Raw genomic sequence first — 27,788 nt, forward strand, 5'->3', positions numbered from 1 at the left:
GTCAGATAGAGAAAGACAAATACTATATGATATCTAAAAATTGGAATCTAAAAATTACAACACACTAGTGAATATAACAAAAAAGAAGCAAACTCACAGATATAAAGAACAAACTAGTGGTTACCAATGGGGAGAGGGGAGGAGAGACAACAAAGGGGTGGTGGGGTGGGAGGTAAAATTATTGGGTGTAAGATAGACTTAAGGATGTATTGCACAACATGGGGAATATACTCAATATTTTGTAATAACTGTAAATGAAAAGTAATCTTTAAAATGGTATAAAAAAAGAGTTCCCATTGTGGCTCAGTGGTTAACGAATCCGACTAGGAACCATGAGGTTGCGGGTTCGATCCCTGGCCTTGCTCAGTGGGTTAAGGATCAGGCATCACTGTGAGCTGAGGTGTAGGTTGCAGATGCGGCTTGGGTCCCACGTTGCTGTAGGCTTGGCAGCTGCAGCTCGATTGAACCCCTAGCCAGGGAACCTCCATGTGCCATGGGAGCGGCCCTAGAAAAGGCAAAAAGACAAAAAAAATAGTATAAAAATAAAATAATAAGGTCTATTGATAAAAACATAAAAGAAGATGTGGCATATGTATATATGGTGGAATATTACTCAGCAACAAAAAAGAATGAAATTCTTCCACTCATAACAATGTGGATGGACTTAGTATTAATGCTTAGTGAAATAAGTCAGACAAAGACAGATCTGTTGGAAGGATGGATATATGAATGGATGGATGGATGGACGGATGGATGGGTAGGTGAGTGGGATAGTCTTTCCTGACCTTTCAATCTAAACAAAAGTGTCCCCTGGCTTTCTTTTTTTATGGCACTAATTTTTCTTCTATAGCACATCAACTTGCAATGGTATATTGATTTACTATCTATCCCTTGCAGTAGACTGTAAAGTCCATGAGGGCAGGTCATTAATGACATCATACACACTACAGGGCATCCCATTTAGAACACACTCGGTATATACATGCGAGTCAGTGGACAAAAGAAAACTCTGAAGACTATATTCATATCAGTGAAATAACTATAAAGAGGGAGAAAAGATTTTTCATAACATTTTAAAGTCTTTTAATTAATGGATTACATTAACCTAGTGCATTCTAAAGGAATGATACATTTTAGGAAAAGTCATGAAAGAGGATCACAAACTGAAAAAGCACTCATAGTTTCCTCAGACACTAAACAAAAAACAAGATATATGAGGAGTTGGAGTTGCTGGCCTATACACCACAGCCACAGCAATGCCAGATCAGAGCCGAGTGTGCAACCTATACCATAGCTTGCAGCAATGCTGGATCCTTAACCCGCTGAGCGAGGCCAGGGATAGAACCCATGTCCTCGTGGCTACTAACTGGGTTCCTTACCACTGGGCCACAATGGGAACTCCCAGTTTTGCCCTTTAAATGATGAGGATATTGTTTTAATGATCAAAGCACCTTGAGAGAGAATTCATGCAAGAAAGATAAACTAATATTAAGATGGCTAGTAACTGGCAAATTTGAATTTATTTTATCAGCTTATGGAATCTAAGGTAGTGCACATGAGGGGATTACCCTACAGTAATGCTTCCCTGAAGACTCAGAGTAGTTATTAAAAACACAGATTCCGGAGTTCAATTCGTGGCTCCGTGGTTAAGGAAACCAACTAGTATCCATGAGGGTTCAGGTTCAATCCCTGGCCTCGATCAGTGGGTTAAGGATCTGGCATTGCTGTGAGCTGCGATGCAGGTTGAAGTTGTGGCTCGGATCCCGACTTGCTGTGGCTGTGGTGTAGGCTGTAGGCCAGCAGCTGTAGCTCTGATTTGAACCATAGCCTGGTAACTTCCACATGCTACAGGTGTGGCTCTAAAAAGAAAACAAAAAACCCCACAGATTCCTGAGCCCCAACTCAAACCCACTGAATCAGAATTCACCAAGAGAGAAACCTGGGCATGCGGATACTTAACAAGTGTCCCCTGGTGATTGTCAAAAAGGGAGTTTGGGAAATTGCCTTACAGAAATGATTCTTCCTCAGAAATATATTAGAATTGCTGGGGAAGCTACCAGACTGTGCATAATGGAGCTTCTCTCAGAGATTCTACTAGGGGAGCATTCGAAAATGCTCACCAAAGGATGTTTCCCTGTACTTTGGTGATACTGTATCTGTACTAAAGGAACATTTATTATGGATCTGAGGTATGGAAATGAGGCATAATTTAGCTGAGACTATAACATCCAAGAAGGAAATGGTGGAATATACTTCTTTCTAGAAGTTGCAAAACTTTCAGACCAGCAAACATGGTGGGACTGACACAGGCATATACAGCTGGAAGCTTCTAAATGTCCACTCTGGCACACATGGGCAGACAGTCTATGAATTATTCAATCAGTTGGTGAGTCAGAAATCACTCAGACCGACTGGATGACCCAGGCAGTCTTTTTCCATTTGGGAGACTAGGTTTTAGAGGGTCCTTAATTTTATCAGGTCCATGCACTGTTATATATACGTTACCACGCCGTATGCCAGCTGGCAGTTATGTTCAGTCACATATAAAGGACTAATTTTAAAGTAATAACATGTGGCATTTCTGTCGGGGTGCAGCAGAAACAAATCCGACTAGGAACCATGAGGTTGCAGGTTCAATCCCGAGCCTTGCTCAGTGGGTTAAGGATCTGGCGTTGTTGTGGCTCTGGCATAGGCTGGTAGCAACAGATCCGATTATACACCTAGCCTGGAACCTCCATATGCTGCAGGTGCAGCCCTCAAAAAAAAAAAAAAAAGCAAAAACAAAACAAATCAAGGAGACAACTAGGACCTGCTGTACAGCACAGAGAACTCTACCCAATAGTCTGTTATAATCTGTATAAGATAAGAATCTGGGAATTCCCGTCGTGGCGCGGTGATTAACGAATCCGACTAGGAACCATGAGGTTGCGGGTTCGGTCCCTGCCCTTGCTCAGTGGGTTAAGGATCCGGCGTTGCCGTGAGCTGTGGTGTAGGTTGCAGACGGGGCTCGGATTCTGCGTTGCTGTGGCTCTGGCATAGGCCGGCGGCTAGAGCTCCGATTCGACCCCTAGCCTGGGAACCTCCATATGCCGCAGGAGCAGCTCAAGAAAAGGCGAAAAGACAAAAAAAAAAAAAGAATCTGAAAAAGAATGTGTGTGTGTATATATATATTCAATTATATATATATTTAGTTGTATATATATATATAACTGACTCATCTTTTTGGGCAGCAGAAATTATCACAACATTGTAAATCAACTGCACTTCAATAAAACTTTAAGAAAATTAAAAAAAAAAATCAAAATGTTCTTTAGTGAGCATTATCACTCCTACCCCTTTATTTTTCTTTGTATCTTTACAGGTTTTTTCCCTCCCCCCTCCCCCCTTATAGGTTTTTACATAGATAGAAGTACAGAAAAATTCGGCATATTACATGCACTATTCTATATATTGCTTTTTCCCACCTAATAGATCTTGGGGATTTTTCCTTATCAGTACATGGAGAGCTTCCTCATTCTTTTCTAAGGACTATGAAATCTGATTCTCAATTCAATTTTATTAAGTTCTAAAGCAGACCTTCATCTCTCTTTGACCATGGCCCACCTGTAAATGGAAGTGTGTCAGCATGTTTATTTTCGAAAGATCACTGGGGGTATCTGTTCAGGGCCTCCACCAAGCTGATGTCAGGACAGAATTAGATATATGAGAGATGCACTGGGGCGAACACATGGGAGGGATAAAGGCCAAAGAAAGCAGGAGTAGGTGGGCAGACCCTTTGGGTCACAGTGCAGGTCTCAAACCTGTGAAAGGAAAGAGGGAAGGAAGGAAGATTGGGCAGGAGAAACTCAGACGGCAGTGTAGCCCTAAGAAAGTTCCAGCTGGGTCAATCGAGAGCCCAGAAAATATGAGCCTGTCGGAGGAGGCCTGTGTTGACAAGGCATGGTCCAGCTCTAGCAATCCCGCCTGTGCTCCACTCTTGGCTGGAGACAGTCTAGGTAGACCGTGGCTCCACACAGACCCTGCAGGATCCAAAGCTTGAGGCTGTTTGCCAGTCTCCCTGCTTGCAGCCAGTCCTCTTGAAGGAAGAGCTGGGCAGTGCACAGGCCAACACAGCCTCCTTTTATGTTACAAGGATTTTCTTCTCCATGCATGTTCTGGGTACAGCCTCTCTTCCTGAGGGGACTCTTAGAAACGGGAAGTTAATGAGGAGTTTCTGTTGTGGCTCAGTGGTAACACACCTGACTAGGGTAATGTTTCTTAGTTCCCAGACCAATATTCATTCCCATTCATTCCCAGTCCCAGGGATAGGAACGAATACAGGCCTGGGAACTAACAGGGGACGCAAGGGTATCCTACCTATCATCACGTCCAGTACCTACTCAGGGTCTTTGTCTCACTTATTGCACCAACTATGGGCTCTGCCGAGTCTTGGGTTGGCAGTGCCCTTGCAAGAGGATGCATGAGAGTCCCTTTAACTTTCAAATTCTGGCTGCTGCCTGCAGTCCCATTGACTCCTTGTGCCCATAGCTTAGCAGATGAGAAGAGGAATCTCCATACTGGTGAGAATAATTGATCCTGATGGGCAAGAAGAGGCTTTTAGACAACAGAACACACAGGAATGTGTAGAGAACCCAGGGGCTTCCTGGTATTCCATTGACCTCTGGTAGAAATGACTGCAGGCACGCAGCAAATCTTGGTCTGAGAAGGGCGTGATTTACCAAGGATTCAGATCTGTGAATGAAGGTTTGGGTCATACCACCAGATAAACCATCAGAACCTGCTACATGATCGCTTAGGAGGAAGGGAATTCCAAATGGATGGGGAAGAGGGAGAAGATAACCATTTGTAGACCCCAAACGAACTGCAGATTTGGGGGCTATATCCAAACTCGTTTTTTTTTTGTTGGTTTTTTTAGGGTTGCATTGGGGTGGCCGTGGAGATACACTGCTCAGATCTTCCTCCAAGAGAAACTGTGGTGATGAGGGTCCTTGGCAGACAGCCTCCAGCTGCTGTAGGGCTCAGAGGTATGTGCACTGAGGTGACATCAGGGGCACGTGGCAAGGATCCACCATGCCCCAAGGTCACTCAGTTAGAGGGAAGCCTTTTCTGTTATTGGCTATTGTTTCGAATCCCATTCCAGAGCTCTTGGAACCATTCATTCCCCAATTATAATTTGCATTTCTTTTAAAAAAATTTAAAAATCCCTCTTAGTTCCCAGGCCAATATTTGTTCCCATTCATTCCCAGTCCCAGGGGATGGACTAGAGGCATATGGAAGTTTCCAGGCTAGGGGTCGAATCCACACTGTAGCCAATGACCTACCCCACAGCTCAAGGCAACATCCAATCTTTAACCCACTGAGTGAGGCCAGGGATCAAACCTGCATCCTCATCCTAGTCAGGTGTGTTACCACTGAGCCACAACAGAAACTCCTCACTAACTTCCCGTTTCTAAGAGTCCCCTCAGGAAGAGAGGCTGCACCCAGAACATGCATGGAGAAGAAAATCCTTGTAACATAAAGGAGGCCAGGGGTTGAATCAGAGCTGCAGCTGCCACCCTATGCCACAGCCACAGCCACAGCCACATAGGATCCAAGCTATGTCTACAACCTGCACCACAGCTCATGGCAACCCAGATCCTTAATCCACCGAGCAAAACCAGGGATCAAACCCTTGTCCTCATGGATAGTAGTCAGGTTCATTACTGACTACAACAGGAGCCCCTTAATTTACATTTCTTTACTGCCTAATAACTGGTTTCTGCTCTCCTTCAGCTATCAGTTTTTTGGCAATTACTTCCTCCTTAGTTATGCTTTCAGCAACACTGTGTACCTCCTCTCTTTATTCAGCCTCTTTAGGAAAAGGTTATTGCATCGATTTTCACAACTTTTACCATCTCACTAACAACCCTCCCAGAAATGCTTTTATACTCTCTGGCCACCCCCAGTTTGTGTTATTTCAAATTCTGAGTTTCCTTTCAGCCATATCTTCAGAATAAAGCATCATGATTCTCTTTGGCACATGAGAGAGATGAACTCATCCTCTTGTCTCCGATTCCAGGGACCTCTTTTCCAGGAGGTCTCCTCTGTTCTCCAGTCCCAGGCATGGATTCCCCTCATTCCAACAGTGTATCTTAACCCAAGAAAATCATCCCTTTAGAGACGTCTGCGAGGATGTCCCTTCCCCTTTATCCACAAAGCTAACCAGTGCACCCATGAGCCCCGAAACCACTGCAACCACAGCAGCCTACAAAACCACCATGTCCTCGGGCCCCTTATCACACTTGGGGATTGTTTTCCACTTGCAGTTGTCTCCCATGCACTTTATTACTTTTCATCTTTATCTTTTGCTTCTTTAGATGTGTTTTATACCCTTAAAAGCATGATCTGAGCCTTACTTCTCTATCTCTAAACCTAACCCAATAATCATATATACAGGTATGTACAGGACTTCCTGTGTGGCTCGCAACATAACTACTCAGCATTGCTTCTACAAGTACATATATATAGATGCATGCCCACGCGGGCACGCACACACACACACACTTATGCATACATTTTATGGCTTGCTTCAGGTATGAGGTCTTCAGTGCACAGACTTAGTCCATGTGTCTTCAAGGTTACTACCTCTTTTTGAAAAAAAAAGTTTGTTGAAATATAGTTGATTTACAATGTTGTGTTAGTTTCAGGTGTACAGCAAAGTGATTCAGTTATACATATACATATATATGTATATATATATATATATATATATATGTTCTTTTTTTACATTCTCTTCCATTATAGTTTATTACAAGATATTGAGTAGAGTTCCTTGTACTATACAGTAGGTCCTTGTTGGTTGTCTATTTGACATACAGTAGTGTGTATTTTAATTTCAAACTCTTAATTTATCCCTCTCCCTGCCTTCCGATTTGGTAACCATAAGTTTGTTTTCTTTTTTTTTTTTTTTGTCTTTTTGTCTTTTTTTGTTGTTGTTGTTGCTATTTCTTGGGCCGCTCCTGCGGCATATGGAGGTTCCCAGGCTAGGGGTTGAATCGGAGCTGTAGCCACCGGCCTACGCCAGAGCCACAGCAACGTGGGATCGTTAACCCACTGAGCAAGGCCAGGGACCGAACCCGCAACCTCATGGTTCCTAGTCGGATTCGTTAACCACTGCGCCACGACGGGAACTCCTTTTTTTTTTTTTTTTTTTTTGTCTTTTTGTCTTTTGTTGTTGTTGTTGTTGTTGTGGTAACCACAAGTTTGTTTTCTATGTCTGTAAGTCTATTTTTGTTTTGTAAATAAGTTCATTGGTATCATTTTTTTGTCTTTTTGTCTTTTCGAGGGCCACACCCACAGCATATGGAGGTTCCCAGGCTAGGGGTCAAATCTGAGCTGCAGTGGCTGGCCTATGCCAGAGCCATAGCAACACTAGATCCGAGTTGCGTCTGCAATCTAGACCACAGATCATGGCAACGCCGGATCCTTAACGCACTGGGCAAGGCAAGGGATCGAACCCACAATCTCATGGCTCCTAGTCGGATTTGTTTCCACTGTGCCACGATGGGAACTCGTTATCATTTTTTTTAGATTCCACATATAAGTGATATTGTATTACATTTGCTTTTCTCTCTCTGGCTTACTTCACTTAGTATGACAATCTCAAGCTTACTATCTCTTTCAAGTCTCCTTTTATTCTGTCATTACCTTTTTCTTTGTTAGAACTTCCCTGAACCCCTGTGGGCCTCGCCATTCGACACATATGCTAGGTCTGGTGGACTTCTGCCCACCAGGAAGAGCAGGCAGAGAGCCACGGGCACAAATTATGGGAAGAAACCAAAGAACTGCCCTTGAGACTCAAATAAGGCTTGGCTGGTGTGTTTTTATATCAGAATTAGACTATTTCTAAATTAGACTATTAGCTCCTAGGGCAAGATTGCCTAGATGTAGAAAATAAGCCAACAAGTATCCAGTAATTATACAAAGTTTAAATACCATGAAGCTAATGTTGGGGGAAGCAAAAGACAGCCTAAGGAGACTAGAAAGGGGGTGAGAAGGAGTTCCTGTCGTGGCGCAGCGGTTAACGAATCCGACTAGGAACCATGAGGTTGCTCAGTGGGTTAAGGATCCGGTGTTGCCGTGAGCTGTGGTGTAGGTTGCAGACACTGCTGGGATCCAGAGTTGCTGTGGCTCTGGTGTAGGCCATTGGCTACAGCTCTCACTGGACCCCTACCCTGGGAACTTCCATATGCTGCAGGAGCAGCCCAAGAAATGGCAAAAAGACAAAAATAAATAAATAAAAATAAATAAAAAAAAAAGAAAGGGGGTAAGAAGAAAGACACACAGGGAAAGAGATGGCTGAAATGGTGAGAAGGAGGAAGGAGAGGAGAGGCAAGAGGAGCAGGCTTTACAGAAGCGGAGGGAGGTAAGTATCAAATTCCCAGCTGCCACTCACAGCAGGATACGAATTGAAGAGATGCCCTTGTCTCTGTCAACTAGGAGGCCCCGAATGGCCAAACAAGCTTCACTAGACCAGTGAGGCTAGAACCCAAATCCAGCGGCTGGAGAATGAGAAGTAGGGAGGAAAGACTTGAATGTAACCCACTCTTTCAGGGACGTCTTCTGTTTCAGGAACTGACAGACTGGAGGTGAAAGTAGGACCAGAAAATGTGGACTGTTTTTTTTTCCTCTTATGGCTGCACCATGGCATATGGAAGTTCCCAGGCCAGGGGTCGAATCAGAGCTACAGCTGCCTACAACACAGCCACAGCCACGCCAGAATCCGAGCCGCATCTATGACCTACAGCACAGCTCAAGGCAACGCCGGATCCTTAACCCACTGAGCGAGGCCAGGGATCAAACCCACATCGTCATGGATGCTAGTCCGGTTCTTAACCAACTGTGCCACCACAGGAAGTCCTGGACTGTTTTTTAGCACAGAGAACCCATGAGCACTTCTGTTGGATGGAAGAAAAGAAAGGGAAACATATCTAAGAGAGCAGGAATTGACCCAGAACTTGGAGAGGAAAAAGGACATCTTTTCCTCTGGGACCAGGAGGTGGGGAGAGGAAGAAAAGGAGAAGCGATGGAAAGTTTTGAAGAGAGGGAAGGTGTTTCCGTGCATTAGCTCTTTTCCTCCACGAGAGAGAGGACAAGTGGGAACACCTGGGGCTGAGAGGGGCTTGGGGTCAGTGACAGGCATTTGGAAGTCGCCTGGGAAGAGATTGGTGGGGCAGGTGGTCTGAGGCTTCTTGATGCCCATGGTTTGCAATGGCAACTGATGAATGTGATGATGTCTCAAAGGGGCTTCCTAGGAGCAGAGGATGAGAAATTGCGGCTTAGGCTTGGTGGCTGGGCAGGCAGGTGAACCAGGAGGTCACTGTGGGAAGGATGATGTGGTGGAAAGGGTACGTGAGGGCCTCCGGGCAGGGGAGGGGAGGGCCGGGAGGACACAGGGAGCATCAAAGGAGTGAAGACTTTGCTAAGAATCAATGGCTTGTTTGGTGAATGGGAAGGGCCAGCAAATGCTGTCAAAGACAGGGACAGTCAAGTTCCAGTTGTCAGAGGTGGCTGACATATGGGTCAAGGTAAGGGCCAGGTCATGCCTGAGGATTTTCCACTAGAGGCCATGATGCTGAGAAAGGCAATGAACTGTGAGGCCAGGATGAAGGTGCCAGGGACCATGGCAAGTGACAGCATGTGAGGAAAGAGCAGAAACGTCGTTAGACCTGGAGGAACAAGGGGAGTGACCTAGAGAAGATGGGTTTTCTGAACCACACAGCACAGAGCAAGGTTCTGGCTTCCTAAAAAGTGGGCCACTGACTGCATGAATACTACCAGGCTCAAAGGGAGGGGCTACTGAAAAACAGCCCTTGGAAGAGAAACTCAAGGATTACAGTTGGCTTTTCTTATCCTGCATGGGCTGCAACATCCATGGATTCAACCAACTACAGATGGAACCCATTTGAAAAAAAAAAAAAATTCCAGGAAGTTTCAAAAAGCAAAGCTTGGATTTGCCGCATGCTGGCGACTATTTACACAGTAATTGCATCATATTAGTTATGACAGGTAATCTGCACAGGACTTAAAGAATATGGGAGAATGTACATAGGTTGTATGTAAATACTACACTGTTTTATAAGGGACTTGAACATCTGTGGGTTTTGGTATTGGGAGGAGCAGTCTGGAACCAATCTTCCACAGATAACAGAGGACAACTGTATTTACTTATTGACTCATTTATTTTTAGTTCTTGAGCTGCATTACTAGTTGCCTGCCCTTTTATTTATTTTTTATTTTATTTTTTATTTTTTGCTATTATTTTTAAGACTGCACCTGTGGCATATTGGCATATGGAAATTCCCATGCCAGGGGTTAAATGAGAGCTGTAGCTGGGGCCTAGGCCACCGCCACGGCAATACCAGATCTGAGCCGCATCTGCGACCTACATTACAGCTTGTGTCAATGCCAGATCCTTAACCCGATGGGCGAGGCCAGGGATCCAACCTGCATCCTCAGGGATATTATGTTATGTTCTCAACCCACTGAGCCACAACAGGAACTCCCCAACTGCTTGCTTAACATCTTCCCTGGGATATATTTCTGGATCTTTTTCTCTATGAACCTCTCTTTCCACGCTGTGTAATTTACTCTTCTTCCTCCATTTCTTTAACTCTAGACAGCGGTATCACCATCATCCAGGCAGCTCTCCTAAAAAGTAAATAAGAGTCCTTCTCTCCACCGAGCCTGCTTCCTTCCTCCATTTGGAAGTTCTCACACTCGCTCCAATAAAAAATGGTAATAAAGAGAGTCAGACAAACTTGGTTTAAATCCCAGCTCACCTTTCTACCCTGAATAATCTTAGGTACATAAATGTCTTAAATCCTATTTTTTTCTCCTATAAAATGGTTAGAAAACTAGTACTAATCACATGGGGTTTTATGAGATATAAATGAATTGATATATGTAGAGAATTTAGCATAGAATGTGGCATACCATCATTTCTTTCTTTTTTTTTTTTTTTTGCTGCACCCTTGACATATGGAAGTTTCCAGGCCAGGAATCGAATGTGAGCCGCAGCTGTGAACTACACCACAGCTGCAGCGACACCAGATACTTAACCCACTGTGCCACTGCAGGACCTTCTCCTTCAAAGTTTTGAAGATCATTAATTTTGTAATTTGCTTCCTCTTCTGACTCGATGTTGTCCGCAAAGCTTATGGCCATATTGCTTAACTTTGGTCTTTATTGTGGACACATTTCTTAAATGTTTACGAAGGCTTTATTACAAATGTGCTAGCAAGAGTCATTGTGACTTTGGTAATAAACCAAGTAATTTCAATTCTGCGTGTTCTCGTACACATTTTGCATCAATAAACACACTTGAGACAACAAACACCGCCAAATTAGCTTTTTGTCATTTGTAGTTTTATTTAAAATTTTAATATGAAAAATCAGAAACTCATTCTAATATGTAAATAAAATGAAATCGCCAATAAAATTTTAAATAGACCTTCATGTAAAAAAAAAAAAAAAAAGATAAAATTCTAAGCAAAACATCCTCACCAACAGGTCATTACCAGACATTCACGCTGGAAATGGTTTATTTTTTTGTTACGGAATGTTTCAGACTGGAAACCTGCAAGGGCTGGGTTTTGCGGAGGAAAACCAAGTGCTTGCTTGGCTGTTTGGCCCCTGGGCTTTAACAGCCTCCCCCACCCCACCTGTCAAACCAACATTCACATTCTCTTCTTACTAATCCCTTCTTAAAGCTAAATTCAACTCCCCCTTATCCAGGGCAAAGGTTCAGAGTAAGAGGGAAAATAAGGACATTACTAACCACAATTAGTAATCGGCAGCATTATTTCACGGCCTCCTACCTGCTGTGCCATTCTTCTCAGCTCCTCTTCCTCTTCCTAGTTCTCCTTCCCCAACCATTGCCGCTGAACCTGAACACTGACGTTACTCAGTTAACTCATCGGGGAGACTAGGGACACATTCCCTACGACAGCAGGAAGCATGGCTTATACGGTTATTTTGCCAAAATTTCAGTACTAATTTTCATCCGTGAAGAGAGTCTGTGGCAGGAGTTCCCCATTGTGGCTCAGCAGTAATGAACCCGACTGGCATCCATGAGGATGAGGGTTCCATCCCTGGCCTTGCTCAGTGGGTGTAAGGATCTGGCATTGCCATGGGCTCTGGTGTAGGTCAGTTCACATCCTGTGTGGCTGTGGCTGTGGTGGAGGCCGGGACGACAGCCCCAATTTGACCCCTAGCCTGGGAACTTCTATATGTCTTGGGTGCAGCCCTAAAAAGGCCAAAAAAAAAAAAAAAAAAAAAAGATAAAAGAAAAAAGACATAGAGTCCATGGACTGATTTAGTTGAAATTTAATAGCAGATATCTGGTGGTGGAGTCTTTCTTTTAATGAAGGGTCTTTCCGAGGAAGACGTCTATTAGCAATGGCAAAAGGAAAAGATTAAGGGATAAATGGCCATAGCTTTTAACTTCCCCAAATCTCCATTTTCAACCCAGATGTGTGTGTGTGTGTGTGTGTAGCAACCTTCATCCTTTATCCATCTACCAGAGATGGACGACACATCCACTATGGAAGCCAGAGACTTGCTCTGTGCCGCATATTTCAAAGAATCCATCGTTTCCCTGAGAGCTAATTAGGAACAGGAAAAAGCATGAACTATTTCCACCATGCTTGCAAACAAAAGTTTAGCCCTTAAATGTTCATACCTATGGATCCTAACATATGTGTGGGTCAAAAATAAACAATGCAAAGATATAAAGCTTGCCCTGTGAAGAAAACCAGTTCAAAACGAGAAGAAAAAAAAAATGTGTTGGCTTGAGCAATAGTGCTGTTTCTCCTATTAAACAGAACCCTAAAAATAGATGGAAATGTGTCTGTCTACACTAGCTCCTGATCCCGGTCTACCTTGTAACAGAAAAAAGGAATTACGGTTCAGCTGCAAAATCCCAGGCCCTCGTGTTCCCAGTGGCCTAAATCAATCCTCAGTCCAGGACAAGATGCTGAGCAAGGTGCCTAATTATTTCAGGCCACTAGGATAAGCACTGTTCCTGGCAACTCTGCAGGCAGCGCCATGGATGAGGGTTTCTAATTCTCTTTGGTGCTTTGGTTCTGTGTCAACCGAGTTTTTTTTTTTTCAGTATTTCAGCCAGATAAGCAGGAAAGGCCAGTTCTGATCCTAAGATAGAGCCGAGCGAGGTCAGTTTCAGTTCGTTTTCTGTGAAGTTTAGTCTACTTTTTCCCTGCTGCCTTCCCTGACACCTGCCCTTGTATTTTTATCTGCTTATCAAAACCTAGTGAGAGAAGCTTTGGCAGCCTCTGGTCCTCGCTCTGTCATCCAAGAGCCTCTCAGCTTAAGGAATACCACGAACACTCTGCAAAGCAGTGTCCTTGAGAGGCCAACCTAAGACCCCCTGGCTCTGAACCACAGAGAAGTGTTCGCCTATGGATATTTTATTTTCTTTTTTCTTTTTCTTTTAATTGAAAATACATTATTATTTGAACATGAATTGGTTAACATTTTTTTCTTGGATATATGTAATACATTTTTTAAGTTTCAGCAAGATTTTTTTTTTTTTTTTGAGCTCCTGGGAAAGACTTCAGAATTCCTGAGAATTCCCAGCTATGTATGCAGATTTTGTGTTATAAATAAAAAGGTGAAGTTTTTTCTTAATAGTGTTTTTTAAATTTTTTATTCTGATTGATTTAAAACATTCTGTCAATTTCTGCTGTATTTTAAGGGTGAGGTTGAAACCAGTGCCTGCTTCTCCCAGAGGCAATACTGACTTTTCGACTTGCCTATTAACAAATCTCCAATGTTGGGCTTTATGCTGCACCCACCATATATTCAATCATTACCCAATATAGAAAGTGAACTATGTAAATCCAGTTACTCCCATTTGGAAGATGGTGAAATAGAGGTTTAAAAGTTTAAAAGACTTCTCTAAAGTGAGTTCAACAAAGCAGTGTTGTAGCTGGAAAGTAGATCAGCTGACACCTGTCCCTGGTTTTGTAGGTCACGGACTCTCTGTAAGTTTAGAGCAGTGTTTTACTTACCATATTCCTCCTTGAAAGCTCCTATTTACTTTCTTAAACTGTGGATGCCAGAGAAGAGGTACCAGGTGTACATTCCAGACACTTAGACAATATACACAGACTGAGCCGTCTGCCTGTTGGGTACACAGCTCAGGGCTGAAGAATTTCTAGGGTTGTTAGAAGAATAAAGGAGGCATTAGAGGGAGCAGGCTCTGATGTAAAAGCAATTACCTTAAATCCCTGCAGAGACAGATTAAAAACATCCTCTTCATTATTGCAAACAAAAAACTCACCAATGTATTCGGTACTTTTTCCAACTGCATTGCTCTCCCCCTGTATCTTCATTAAATAAATGCAAACACATGTGCTTCGAGATGGGTAGGTGTAAAAGAACATTCTGCACAATTATATCTAGGCTGTCGCAGATTTATCTCACATGCATACATTTATCTGGGAGATATTCATTCACGGCGACAGCTGAGCATGACGAACGCCACAGTACACAAGTTGGAATGCCGAAAGGCTGCAACTACAAACCCCAGGCAGACGAGCCTAGGAGTTTTCCCTCAATACACACGTGTCCGCACTTACAGGCGCTTCACCACATGGATAACCCCCAACCCGAAACACCCGGGCCTCCGCCGCCCGCGAGCGGCCCCCACACAGCCGGCCGCGCCTTCACCTCCAGGCGGGGAATCGCGCGCGTCCCTGGGCGCACTCGCCCTCCCACCCGCATCCCGCTGCGCGATCACACGCGCGCTGGCCGGCCTCGCGCCCTCCCTCCGGGGAAGCGGCGGCTCCAGGGGCTGGGGGCAGGGCCCGGGGGAGGTGGGGGGAGCGCCGCGGGGCCGGGCCTCGGCGCCCGGGGAGGGGACGAGGGGCGGGCGCGGGGCGGTGCCCGGCTCACGTGGGCGGGCGGGAGCAGCTGAAGGTCCGCTCCGGAGCCTGGGCTGTCCTCTCGCGCGCGGCGCTGGCCGGGGCGGCGGCGGCGGCGGAGGTGGAGGAGGAGGAGGAAGGCGGCGGTGGCGGCCGCGGCGAGAGAAAAGGGGAGGACGGGGGCGGCGTCGGACTGGAGCCGAGCGGCGGCGCGAGCTGCCCGGGGCGCTGTCGTGAGCTCGCCCGCCGGGCCCCCACCCCCGAGCTACACCCTGCCGTGCCCAGCTCTGCCCGCGTCCGTGCCCCCGCGGGGAGCGCGCCGGGGCTGCCCCCCGAATGACGGGCGGAAGGTTCGACTTCGACGATGGCGGCACCTACTGCGGCGGCTGGGAGGAGGGAAAGGCGCACGGGCATGGCATCTGCACGGGGCCCAAGGGCCAGGGCGAATACTCGGGCTCCTGGTCGCACGGCTTCGAGGTGGTCGGAGGCTACACCTGGCCCAGCGGAAACACCTACCAGGGCTACTGGGCGCAGGGCAAGCGGCACGGGCTGGGGGTGGAGACGAAGGGCAAGTGGATGTACCGGGGGGAGTGGTCACACGGTTTCAAGGGGCGCTACGGGGTCCGGCAGAGCCTGTGCACCCCCGCTCGCTACGAGGGTACCTGGAGTAACGGGCTGCAGGACGGGTACGGCGTGGAGACCTACGGGGACGGAGGTGAGCGGCGTCGCAGGCGGCTCGGCTGCTGGGCGAGCCGGTGCGGTGGGCTTTGCCCAGACTGCGGGGAAGCGGGGAGGACGCGAGGCGCACGTGTCCAGGAACCCGCCAAAACACCTGGGGAAGCCTCCCATCTTGCCCCCGCGCCCGCCCTCCCCGGGAGGGTGCGTTGGGACGCGAGCGGTGCGCGAGGCTTTGCTCTGACCCGGTTCTTGGAGCGGGCGGTGTGTCCACACCCGGGGGAACCAGGCGAGAATATACCTGGCCGGCGCCAGCGTTGCACTGCCACCGGGAGGGAGTGCGCCGGGGAGGGTTGGGCTGGAGAGAGGACGCTGTCACTTGAGCCCGTCACATTACGTTCCTGACCCCTCCCTCTCCGGGCCGGGTTTGAAATCGCCACTCCCGTGGAGTTAGAGAGAACGCCCTGGGCTGGTGAGGCTGGCGGTCGCTGCCGACAGCTCCCCGGATTGGTTTCACGTGGAGTCGTATTTCGCTTCTGGTCCTCTAGGAGCCTAAAGATAGAAGCCAGAACCCCATAACTAGGATGTTGGGGGACTGTTCCTTATCTGAGGTGCATCTGGAAACATCCTAGTTATGAGAGTGGAGAGGCCACCTGCTGCAGGTGGTGTTCCGAGGATGTGAGGTTTTCTTCCTGTTTTTGTTTGTTTCTTCAAAGCATTGGTTTTCTATCAAAAGAAAGCAGTCATTGTTGATCTGAAGATCTCTGGACAAATTGGGAAAACATTTTAGAAATGAAGTCTGCTTTTTAAAAAATACAATCGAAAGATGTATTTCTATATTGCTAAGGTAACAGCTCCTTGTGAGAATGGCATTACTTTAATCACTGACTTTGACTAAAGTGTATGACCTAAACAGAATGGTGGCTGTGAGCAAAATTCACCTTATTTTACTATTTAACAGTATTTGTGAAGGAAACTGTGTGTATAACAGGGCAGAATTCCCCTTCTTTTTCAATCAGAAAATGAATTCTCTTGTGTGAGAAATTGAGGAGAATGAATGGCTTCTGCTCTGGCAAAATACATTTTCTGATGATAAACATAAAATCATACTTAATTGAAAAGGGCTGTAGGAAGCAATGTCACATTTTGGAATTATGCAGCTCAGAGCTGAAGGATATTAAAGGGATCCAATTAAAAGTTTCTGCAGCCCGCTGCAACCCCAGTCAGGCCATTGTTTATATAAAAAGCCTATACAGTTTGTACACTTCACTTACTCAGAACACTTGGGCCATGTTTCAAATGCAAAACGGCAGAATGGCAGGATTTGCTAAAAAGGACATCTTTTTGGCCTACAGTATAAATAAGGGATATGGTTCTCATGGATTCAAAAGGGGAAAAAAACTTTGTCTAATACTTGTATATGGGCTGCATGGGTTTCAAGTTCCACAGTAGTTAATTAGGGCCCTTAAATGTTCTGAATGGGCATAGGGTGCCTTGGGTGACATCCCTATAAACACGTTAGCTTGTGATTGTCTTTTATTGCAGGTCTCCAACATCACCAAAAGTTCATGATCAAAAGTGGAAGGCAAAATTTATTTTTCAAATGTGTGCCTTTTTTTATAAGCTTTTAAGAAGGCCATGGATGGTTCTTTTACCTCAGTATTTGGAAGGCTAAAAATTAACGTTACTACTCAAACAAAATCTCTTGATTTAGTATATTCATTATACCTAGCAATCAGAAAAGTAACTGTCATCTGCGTATGTGTTGTAGAAGCTCAGTAAGTGTCCAGGATAGCTTTATGGATAATCAGCCTTCTGTCTTAAGACTAACTTTTAAAAGAATTTTTTTGAAGCCTCAAAATTTGGCATCATGATAGGACTGTGGTTTGCTTTTTCTACCAAAAAAAAAATATATATCTATACATATATATGTATAGATATAACTTGCTATCATTTAGAAAGGGGAAAGAAAAAAACCTCTCTGAAACATTGCTATTGGAGTTCCCATCATGGCTCAGCGGTTAAAGAATCTGACTAGCATCCATGAGGATGCAGGTTTGATCCCTGGCCTCGCTCAGTGGGTTAAGGATCCCGCGTTGCCATGAGCTGTGGTATAGGTTGCAGACTCGGCTCTGATCTGGTGTTGCTGTTGCTGTGGTGTAGGCCGGCGGCTACAGCTCAGATTAGACCCCTAGCCTGGAAACGGCCACGGGTGCAGCCCTAAAGGGACAAAAGACAAAAAAAAAAAAAAAAAAAAAAAAAAATCACTATTGAATTGCTACTGTGTTTTCTTTCTTTGATGTGTCAATCAGTTAGATAGTCCTTAATCATAAAGTGGGGGAGGGGCCCTAAGTGAAGGTGTATTGCTATAATTTATTTCATACAAGGATTTTGACCCAAAAAGGAAATATCACTTGCCCTAATTTTACTTTTTGCCTCTACACCCCCACATGTCTGACCCTAGCCACCCTCTGTCAGACTTAGAGCAAATCTGATTCTGTGTACTTTTGTGGTGACATTAAACTAGAAGAGGAAGGAAGTAGTAGTTCCATTGACGAATATCACTCAGTTTAACTTGTTAGTGATTTGTGTGTAAGTGTTGCTGAAATAGCCCTGAATGTTAATTACAAATAAATCAGTATGGTACTCATGAAATCCAGGTCTAGGTGCCTAGAATATTTTGTGCAAATTCCCATCCTGCTCTAGTTCCTTTTTTCACCGATTGTGAAACTGTTGAAAATGTCTAGGAAGACACATTGTTTTGTTCACAATATGAATACTTGCATATGCACATATCCATGCATAGCAGGTAGATGGATTTGACATAAAGAAGTCTGAATTTGATGGGAATTATTTCTGAACTGGGCACCTTCTACCACAAACTTGTTGAGTAAAAATGGCCATATCTAGAATCTCAGCTTCCAGATTAAAAAATCATAGAGCATGATTGAAAACAAAACCTATAAACATAATCTTTAAACTTGTGGACTATGCATCCATATTTGAGGAACTAACTATTTGAGCAGTAGGGAGGAGGTGGAACCCACCTGCTTCAGAAAGAAATGGAGGCCCTTTTTTCCTAGGTTCATTGACTAAACAACTTATTTTAAATTTCAGATGACCCACTCACACTTTGACTGTAAACTGGTTTCTAGCAATTCTGTGGGGGAACCCTTCCATATATATATATATATACTGTTCCTCAGCAGATGAGGATGGGAATATAGCCAATGCTGTTGTGCTGTCTTCTCAACTCAGCAGTTAAGCAGCAACATAAACTTTCTAATTATCTCTGTTGCCTTAAACCATTTAGATTTTCAAGCAATACCTCCATCCTTGGAAATTCTAAATACTAGTCTCACTTTTGGAGACAGCAGTTTAAGGAAACTAGCTGTTAACTTCCCCCCAGTTAAGCATTTCCTAAGATAGTATGGTTGATAGTCCGAAAAGTGTAACTACTTCTTGATATCAAACAGTATGTTTGGAAGTTGTTCTAGCAAAATTGTCATTATGTAGAAAAGTTGGATGTGATTCTAGCATTCCTTGTTTAAATGAACAACATATTTCAAAAGAAAGTGCTTTGTTTTAATGCATGTAAGTCAGGTTGTATAACTTTTATCTTAGAACTTAAGGTTTTATCTTCTAGGCAAAGGGAAAGTCAGTTGCAATTTCCTTATCAGTCTTCTTCCCTGTTAAAGTGTTTGGAGATGGTTAGTATTCAGTAGAAAGCTTCTTGACCTGAAATGTTCTCTTTGACCATCTTATCCCTTTGGGTTTATCCTTTTGAGAAAGTCATGGCCCACTCAGCTCAGAAGTTCTTAAATGTCAAGTTAAGATGTTAAGACCTACTCAGAATATGACATTGGGTTTTTTATTTGTTTTGTCTTTTTAGGGCCGCACCCAAGGCATATGGAGGTTCTCAGGCTAGGGGTCCAATCAGAGCTACAGCTGCTGGCCTACACCACAGCCACAGCAATATGGGATCCGAGCTGCATCTGCAACCTACACCACAGCTCATGGCAACACCAGATCCTCAACCCACTGATTGAGGCCAGGGATCGAACCTGCAACCTTATGATTAATAGTCGGGTTCGTTAACCACTGAGCCACCACAGGAAGTCCCGAGACATTGGTATTTCACTATTGCCCTGCTATTGTCTATTTATGTACCATAAATATATCAAAATGAACAGGATGAGACAGTATTGAAATTAGTCAAAACTTTTGATTTGGGAGCCATCTATGGCTTTGACTTTTAAGTGAATGAAATAATCAGTCCTTGTTAACACGGTGATAAAACCATGAGCAGAACTGCTCAGTATATTAAAAATAAATGTGTCCCATACAATGGACATCTTTTTGTGGCAATATAAAATGAAAAATGACTGCAGGGTAGCTCTATATAATCAGGAACTGAAAGGAGTCAAGACAGACTGTAATCATGATTTATTTCCTCTGCTATTGTGAATTAGGAATAATACAGAAGTAATTACATCTCAAAATTTCTCTATAGCTTCTTTTGGGGGAATTTTAAGTTAAAATTTGCCCTTAATTAAAAGGTAATGGATTTGATTTAGAAAAGGAATTTGTAAATTCTCTAATCCGAATATTCAGTTCCTTCTAAGATCATTTAAAAAGCTACTCCAGATTAATTTGTAAATGTCTGCTAATTTATGCAACAGAAAAATTTACTTGAAAACAAATGCTTTAGAGTAGAGATTATCCTATTCCTGAGAAAGCGTAATATTCACTGAAAAAGTGATCTGCAGTCAAAAAGTTTGAATGGACACTGTCAAGCACAGATGAATTTCATGACATTAAGAGTGGAAGTTTTCCTCTGGCCTTATGTCAGTTCTAAAGGTAAAGAGTACAGGCTTTTTAGCCACCACAGCTTTTTAAACTCATCAAACATCCAAACACCTACAGACCACAGGACACATAGCCCAGAGTCTGGAAACATTGTGTTCTCATGTAAGGCAGCACCTGCCCTTAGAGTGCTTCTAGTTCATGATGTGATTCACAGACCAGTGGCAGAAGCTAGGGAAACCACAAGGAGAATGACCAGGAGAAAGCAGAAATTTAGCAAGTAGGAGTTCCTGCTGCAGCTCAGCAGTTAACGAAGCCAACTAGTATCCATGAGGACATGGGTTTATCCCTGGCCCTGCTCAGTGGGTTAAGGATCTGGCATTGCCGTGAGCTATGGCTTAGGTTGTAGACGTGGCTCAGATCTGGTGTGGCTGTGGCTGTGGTGTGGGCTGGCAGCTGTAGCTCTGATTTGACCCATAGCCTGGAAACCTCCATATGCTACAGGCGCGGTCCTAAAAAGCAAATTTAGCAAGTAATATGGGACTGGTCTTGACCTTTTCTCTTGGAAGTACAAAATACGAAAACAAATTCCCCATTTTTTTCATAATGGTTCACTTATATTCAGAATATATATATATTCTATTAGTCAAATCCCTTTTAGCTCAAAAAGGTTTGCTCAAATCCAAATAATTATCTTAAATATTAATCAAATATTAAATATTTCCCTACCCTTAGAGAACATGGTAAATGTGATAGAAAGAAAATGTAGGATAATGCGTTTGACCATCATGTCCCAAGTATTCAGATCACTAATAATTTTAAGTCTTTGAGCTTGTTGGAATGTTACACTGCCAGACCCAGAGTCTTTAGTTTTTCAGCGAATTAGTACAATTAAAATACAGTTCCCAAATAGAACTCATTTCATCTTCCACTGTGGCACTGCCTTCCTAAGAGAGGTTTTTGATGTGTTAATTTCAGGGGAGAAAAGTCATTTTCTAATGATCACTCTCTTTGTTATTAGAAAGTAGTGGTTTTCATCTGAAACACTTGCATAATTTTTAAGTGAAAAGCAAAAAAGTCTCCTGGAAAAGCCTGTATAAATTTAGATTTAGCTTAGAGATTATTAGGCCTTCTCAGGAGTAGGCTATCATTGAAAAAGTGATCTTAAAAAGTGTCAAGGAGGAGTTCCCGTTGCGGCTCAGTGGTTAACGAATCTGACTAGGAACCATGAGGTTGTGGGTTCGATCCCTGCCCTTGCTCAGTGGGTTAAGGATCCGGCGTTGCCGTGAGCTGTGGTGTAGTTGCAGACGCGGCTCGGATCCCGAGTTGCTGTGGCTCTGGCGTAGGCTGGCAGTTATAGCTTCGATTCGACCCCTAGCCTGGGAACCTCCATATGCCGCAAGAGCGGCCCAAGAAATGGCAAAAAAAAAAAAAAAAAAGTCAACGAAGTTTGAATAGACACTGTCAAGCACACCTTTGCTCTGAGATGAATTCCATGATGTTAGGAGTGGAAGTTTCCCTCTGGCCTTAGGTCAGTTTTCCTAAAGGTAGACAGTGCACACTTTTTATCCACCAAAGGTGTGAACAGAAAGTCTATATACCATTGCCTAAAAGGCCTAGACCCAGCCTTTCAGGGAGGCAATTCACCAAGGGATGATACGCATCTCTTAAAGTTGACTTGTAAATGCATGGGGTTTGACCTGGGGCGGTCCAGGCCTGCGCACTGGGCACTCCAAGTGCACGCCCGCGCTGGGTGCTCGCAGGCGACCGCGTGCCCCGTCGTCGGCCCCGGACTCACGCTGTGCTCTCTTGCGGTCTCTCGAAGGTACCTACCAGGGCCAGTGGGCCGGCGGCATGCGGCACGGCTACGGCGTGCGCCAGAGCGTGCCCTATGGCATGGCCACGGTGATCCGCTCGCCGCTGCGCACGTCGCTGGCTTCGCTGCGCAGCGAGCAGAGCAACGGCAGCGTGCTCCACGACGCCGCGGCCGCCGCCGACAGCCCGGCCGGCACCCGCGGCGGCTTCGTGCTCAACTTCCACGCCGACGCCGAGCTCGCCGGCAAGAAGAAGGGTGGCCTCTTCCGCCGGGGCTCCCTCCTGGGAAGCATGAAGCTGCGCAAGTCCGAGTCCAAGTCCTCCATCTCGAGCAAGCGCAGCTCGGTCCGCAGCGACGCGGCCATGAGCAGGATCAGCTCCAGCGATGCCAACTCCACGATCAGCTTCGGCGATGTAGATTGTGATTTTTGCCCGGTGGAGGACCACGTGGACGCCACCACCACGGAAACCTACATGGGCGAGTGGAAGAACGACAAGCGCACGGGCTTCGGCATCAGCGAGCGCTCCAACGGCATGAAGTACGAAGGCGAGTGGGCGAATAACAAGAGGCACGGGTACGGCTGCACGGTGTTTCCCGACGGCTCCAAGGAAGAGGGCAAATACAAAAATAATATTCTGGTCCGTGGAATAAGGAAGCAGCTTATACCAATAAGAAATACAAAAACTAGGGAGAAGGTGGACAGAGCGATCGAAGGCGCGCAAAGGGCAGCTGCCATGGCGAGAACCAAAGTGGAAATTGCAAATTCAAGGTATGTAAACGCAGGCTGGGTGGTTCTGGCCGGGTCCTTCCAAACAGTGGAATATCAGATAATGTGTCTGTCAGTCCTCTGGTGACGTCACCAAATAGCTTCCATCCGCAACTTTCGGAATCAGGTGAAAAATTATTAAGCCCATTAGAATTAATCAGAAATATGCCTGCACTCTTCGGAAACTTTCCATCCTCAAAAAATGTTAAAGACACACTGAGGTCCCCTTCCTCCTGTAAATTGCTTCTCTAATACTAAATGTGATGGAGTTGACTCAGAACCTGTGTCCGTTTCCCAGAGTCCAAAAGTTATCTTAAAAAAGTACCTCTGAAATAGTGTCACAGAGAGCACAGTACTTTGTGCACCGGAAAGAAAATATCCATTCATGTGGAAACCTGTAGCTTAGTCCCTCTAATATTAAAATCGGAGGTGTGTGTGTATAACTCTCCCCCACTGGAAAATTATCCTAATTTATAATATTCAGTTCTGTTTATTGATGCCTTATAGGTGAAATTGACTTTGAGAAAATCACCAAGATCTAGATAGATGGAAAGTTACATCACAAAATCCAGCAGGCATTTCTTTAAACACCAGAGCTCCTCTGTATGAGAAAAGGCAGAGGGACTGAGGCTCAGCAAGCCCCCCCCCCCATTCTGTGCAGGAAAGATTAGATCACTGGTGTATTAAAAGGACTGGGGTGGGGAGAGCCTGACATGGACAGATGGGACTGTCAGTGTGCCAAGGTTGAAAGAGCTAGCAGTAGAGAAGGGTTGGAGTGAGTAGGAGAAAGCGGTGAATAATAGATTGAAAAGTGGGGTGTATGTGGGCACAGAAAGACTATGCGCCTAAAATTTTAGCATTAATAACCAGGTTCAGGCATCCAACCGGGAGGATAGAGAACTCTGTTGGGAATAGAATTTTACTAGGGATGGATGTCACGTGTCAGACAAAAAAGAAAACGGATGGTTTATACATGGAAACTTTTATTCTTAGGCTTATTTAAGCAAGTACTGACTGGCTCCAGTTTTGTGCGATTTGAGGCATACATTTAGTGTAGAATATTAAAAATCCTTTTCCTGCTTCAGTAATATTCTCCATTGAAGTAAAGCTCCTTTGGAAACCACGAAATATTAGCGTGTCTTCAGTCGTTTTGTTTTTTTTTTTTTAAATCAGCATTGAATTCATCTATTTTTTTTGATGGAACCCTGTGAAATTTCTCATGTTTGAACTTTTGGATGTATAAAAAATGGTGACTTCACATGGTTCAACTTAATAGTTTCAGATGTCTGAAATTTCTTTAAAAAAAAAACAACTCCTATTTTATGGTTACTTTTTACTTCCAAGTGTCTGAAACACTAATTGGAAAATGGAGGCGGTCCTGCGTTTTGCATTATTTTTAGATATATATTAAGGTATTCACGGTTTCCATCTTTATCCCCTACTGAGCACCTTTTCAAGTTAATGTTGCTTAGTAATTGGCATAAACTTGCAAGAAAGTTCTTCCCCTCTTCTCTGCCGAGCATCTTTTCTTTTCGATCGTGGTTTTCTCTGATCCCGAAGGGTGGCTTTCACTTGCTTTTCACTTTGCTTGTACTTGGCACATCTCATCTCACTGGCTTCCCTGGCCCTCAGCTAACTTTTAGAGCTAGTGATACAGGAGTTCCCACCATGGCTCGGCAGAAATGAATCTGACTAGTAACCATGAGGTGGCAGGTTCGATCCCTGGCTTCTCTCAGTGGGTTAAGGATCCGCCGTTGCTGTGAGCTCTGCTATAGGTCCCAGACATGGCTCAGGTCCCGAATTGCTGTGGCTGTGGCATAGGCCAGCAGCTGCAGCTCCAATTGGACCCCTGGCCTGGGAACTTCCATATGTCTCAGGTGTGGCAGTTAAAAAAAAAAGCTAAAAATAAAAAAAATAGAGCTAGTGATACACTTTCCTTAGGCCCCAGCCTCTGATTTGAAATGCAGTCTTGGATTCTTCCATTTTATTTCCACCTACTGATAGACTAGAGGTAATTCAATCCTGGCAGCTGGAAAATAAACCTATGCGGGACATTCTCGCAAATGACTTTTCCTATGCTTGATTTAATTATTGAAGTTAATGATTAGTTTAACTTGGAGGAACCTACATCATGACGGGGAAGTGTTTAGGATGTAGAGATCTCTGATTATGCCAGTGTCATAAAACTCTTATCCAAGTCCTAGCCACGTTCCCTCTGTGGAAAGACTTATGGGGGCATAGTATGTAGTTTGGGAGTAGTGCCTTGTGGTAGTTTGTGATCACCAAATATTTAGCTTGAGAGCTCGTTCTTTTAGCTAGTTAAACTACTTCTTAAAGAGTTCACTTAGCTGTTTAAAAAATGCCCATTTCCTCGTGCTGAGGGAAAAAAGCCAGGACAAACGTTGCAGGATTCCACTTCAGCACGATATCTGTTATGATTGAACTCACAGAAACAGTGAAACGGTGGTTGCCAGGGGCTGGAGGGAGGGAGAGATTGGAAGTTGCTGTTCAACAGGTATAAAGTTTCAGGTAAGCGGGATGAATAAGTTCTAGAGAGCTCTACACTCCTGTGCCTGGGAATAACGCTATTGTATTGTGCACTCAGCATTGTGTTACTAGGGTCGATCTCCTGTTAAGCATTCTTACCATAATAAAGCAAAATACCATTTAGATGACAGGATAGGCCAAAAAAAGTTTAAATAGTCAAATAACCTTTTGTATTTTACTTTCACAGTTTTAGTCTCTTCCCAGATTCCTCACTTTTAACGACTCCCTCAGATAAAAAGGGTTTGGCAACTTATTTTTCTAGAAAGCTGCTGAAGGACTGAGTTATAACAGCTCGGAGTTTAGAATTCAACATGCTTTTAAAAACTTTTTTTTTTTTTTTTTTTTAAATAAGGTGAGAAAAGAAAGATTTTTATCAAGGTTTGCCTCCTGAGGGCAGAACATCTAGTTATATCACTGTCAGAAACCATGGCTCTTGATGATGCTCAAGTACCTGCTCTATTCTTCCTGGCCCCTCTCGCACTTGTTGTTAATGTTTTCATTTGTTCATTTGTTTTTCTTTTTGGGCCACACACGCAGCGTGGTGGATGTTGCAGCATGGTGGACGTTCCGGGGCCAGGGATCGAACCCACACTGCCTTTGCGGCCTGCACCCTACAGCTGTGGCAATGCTGTAGGCCGGATCTTTAACCCACTGGGCCAGGAGGGAACTTCCTCTTTTTTGTTTTTAAAAATATCCAGAGTTTAAGAACATAAAGTGACACTCTTTCCCTTCCCCTGCTGCAGTAATTGGCAGAATAAGAACTAGAAAGTAAGACTCCTGACAGCGGGCCGCTGTCAAAATCACACATTCACCATCAGCAGCAAAGGAAGATGATGGGTTAATGGTTATGGATCATTTCATTTTTCTCCCCTGTTTTGGGGCATTTTTTTTTTTTTTTTTTTGTCTGTTGTTGTTGTTGTTGTTGTCTTTTTAAGGCCACACCTATGGCACATGGAGGTTCCCGGGCTAGGGGTCTAATTGGAGCTGTAGCTGCCTGCCTATGTCACAGCCACAGCAACGCCAGATCAGAGCTACATCTGCGACCTACACCACAGCTGCTGGCGACATCAGATCCTTAACCCACTGAGCGAGGCCAGGGATTGAACCCGCAACCTCATGGTTCCTAGTTGGATTCGTTTCTGCTGCGCCACAATGGGAACTCCTGCTCCCGTGATAGTGTTTGTTGTTGTTCTCTCACTGTCATTTCTTAGGCTGTAGAGATGTTTGCTTGTTTCTGAAGTCCCAAGGAAATGGATCTGCTTTTACCCCTCACCGTGTTTTATCTTGAAGCAAAGCTTCAAGGTAGCTTTGAGGGAAAATAATTGTACTTGCCAATAATGGCTCCTCAGGGAAATCAGGAGACATGGAACCAACCATCTTTGGCCCAGAGATTCAGGAAAACATGGTAGATCTGGGGGTCTTTTCCTTTGCTTCTCTGAAGAGGTGTATCTTCCTAGTTCCCCCAGGAGGCTTGTTTCTGAAGGCTTATAAAGGGCCCCTGCTTAAGTCTTATAGATCAGGGAATATAAGGATGACAGAAGAGTTAGCAGAGGATAGAAAGAACACAGTAGACTTAGTAGATAACTGATTGTTGATTAGCAGGTTAGCACTTACAGAGTTAAAACTGTCAAGGATGCTAATAATTTGCTGACTCCTGTAGCTTTTTGAAATTTTTATTTTATTTATTTTTTGGCTGCCCCGTGGCATATGGAGTTCTTGAGCCAGGGATCACATCCGAGCTGCAGTTGTGACGTACATAGCTTCGGCAACACAGGATCCTTAACCCACTGTGCTGGGCCAGGGATCGAACCTACGTCCCACTACTCCAGAGATGCCGCCAATCCTGTTGCATCACCATGGGAACTCCCTATAGCATTTTTTTTTAAGATTTTAATTTTTTGTATTATAGTTGATTTACACTGTTTTGTCACTTGCTGCCATAGCCACAGCATTCTTTAGATGTCTGCACCAGCTCGAAATGTATATGTTTATAAGATTTAACAAAGTATTTTGTTTCCCTCTTATCTTGGTCCTGAGGGTAAAAATCATCCCATCCCATGGAAAAGTGTTTTTTTTTTTTTTCTTTTTAAGAAATGCTCCAAAGGAAGGGGAGCATCTCTGAACATTTCAAGCTCCTTGTTTCCAGAGACAGAGACTGGGGCTCTGCCCAGGATCCCCTCACTATCCCTGTCGTTGCAGTCACTTTTCTCATTTGGTCATTTTTTTTACTCCATTAACTCTTCAGTGATTCCTT

General features: G+C 44.4%; 1 protein-coding gene across 2 annotated transcripts in view; it reads left to right on the forward strand.

Annotated features, from left to right (window-relative positions):
• The first annotated feature begins 14,967 nt into the window (after positions 1–14,967).
• JPH1 (junctophilin 1) overlaps positions 14,968–27,788 on the forward strand; it is an 88,290-nt gene continuing 75,469 nt past the window's right edge. For both annotated transcript variants that reach the window (XM_021089189.2, XM_021089188.2), the window contains exons 1-2: positions 14,968–15,639; positions 22,231–22,990. In XM_021089189.2, the coding sequence (XP_020944848.1) occupies positions 15,261–15,639; positions 22,231–22,990 (1,139 nt within the window). In that variant the 5' untranslated portion in view covers positions 14,968–15,260. The remainder of the gene's footprint in view (positions 15,640–22,230; positions 22,991–27,788) is intronic.

The sequence above is a fragment of the Sus scrofa genome, chromosome 4 (genome assembly GCF_054392235.1).
Source record: "Sus scrofa isolate SSC_HxYL_T2T_F1_AM1 chromosome 4, Sscrofa_HxYL_maternal_Yorkshire_Landrace_v2.0, whole genome shotgun sequence".
In the NCBI taxonomy this organism is placed as follows: Eukaryota; Metazoa; Chordata; class Mammalia; order Artiodactyla; family Suidae; genus Sus; species Sus scrofa.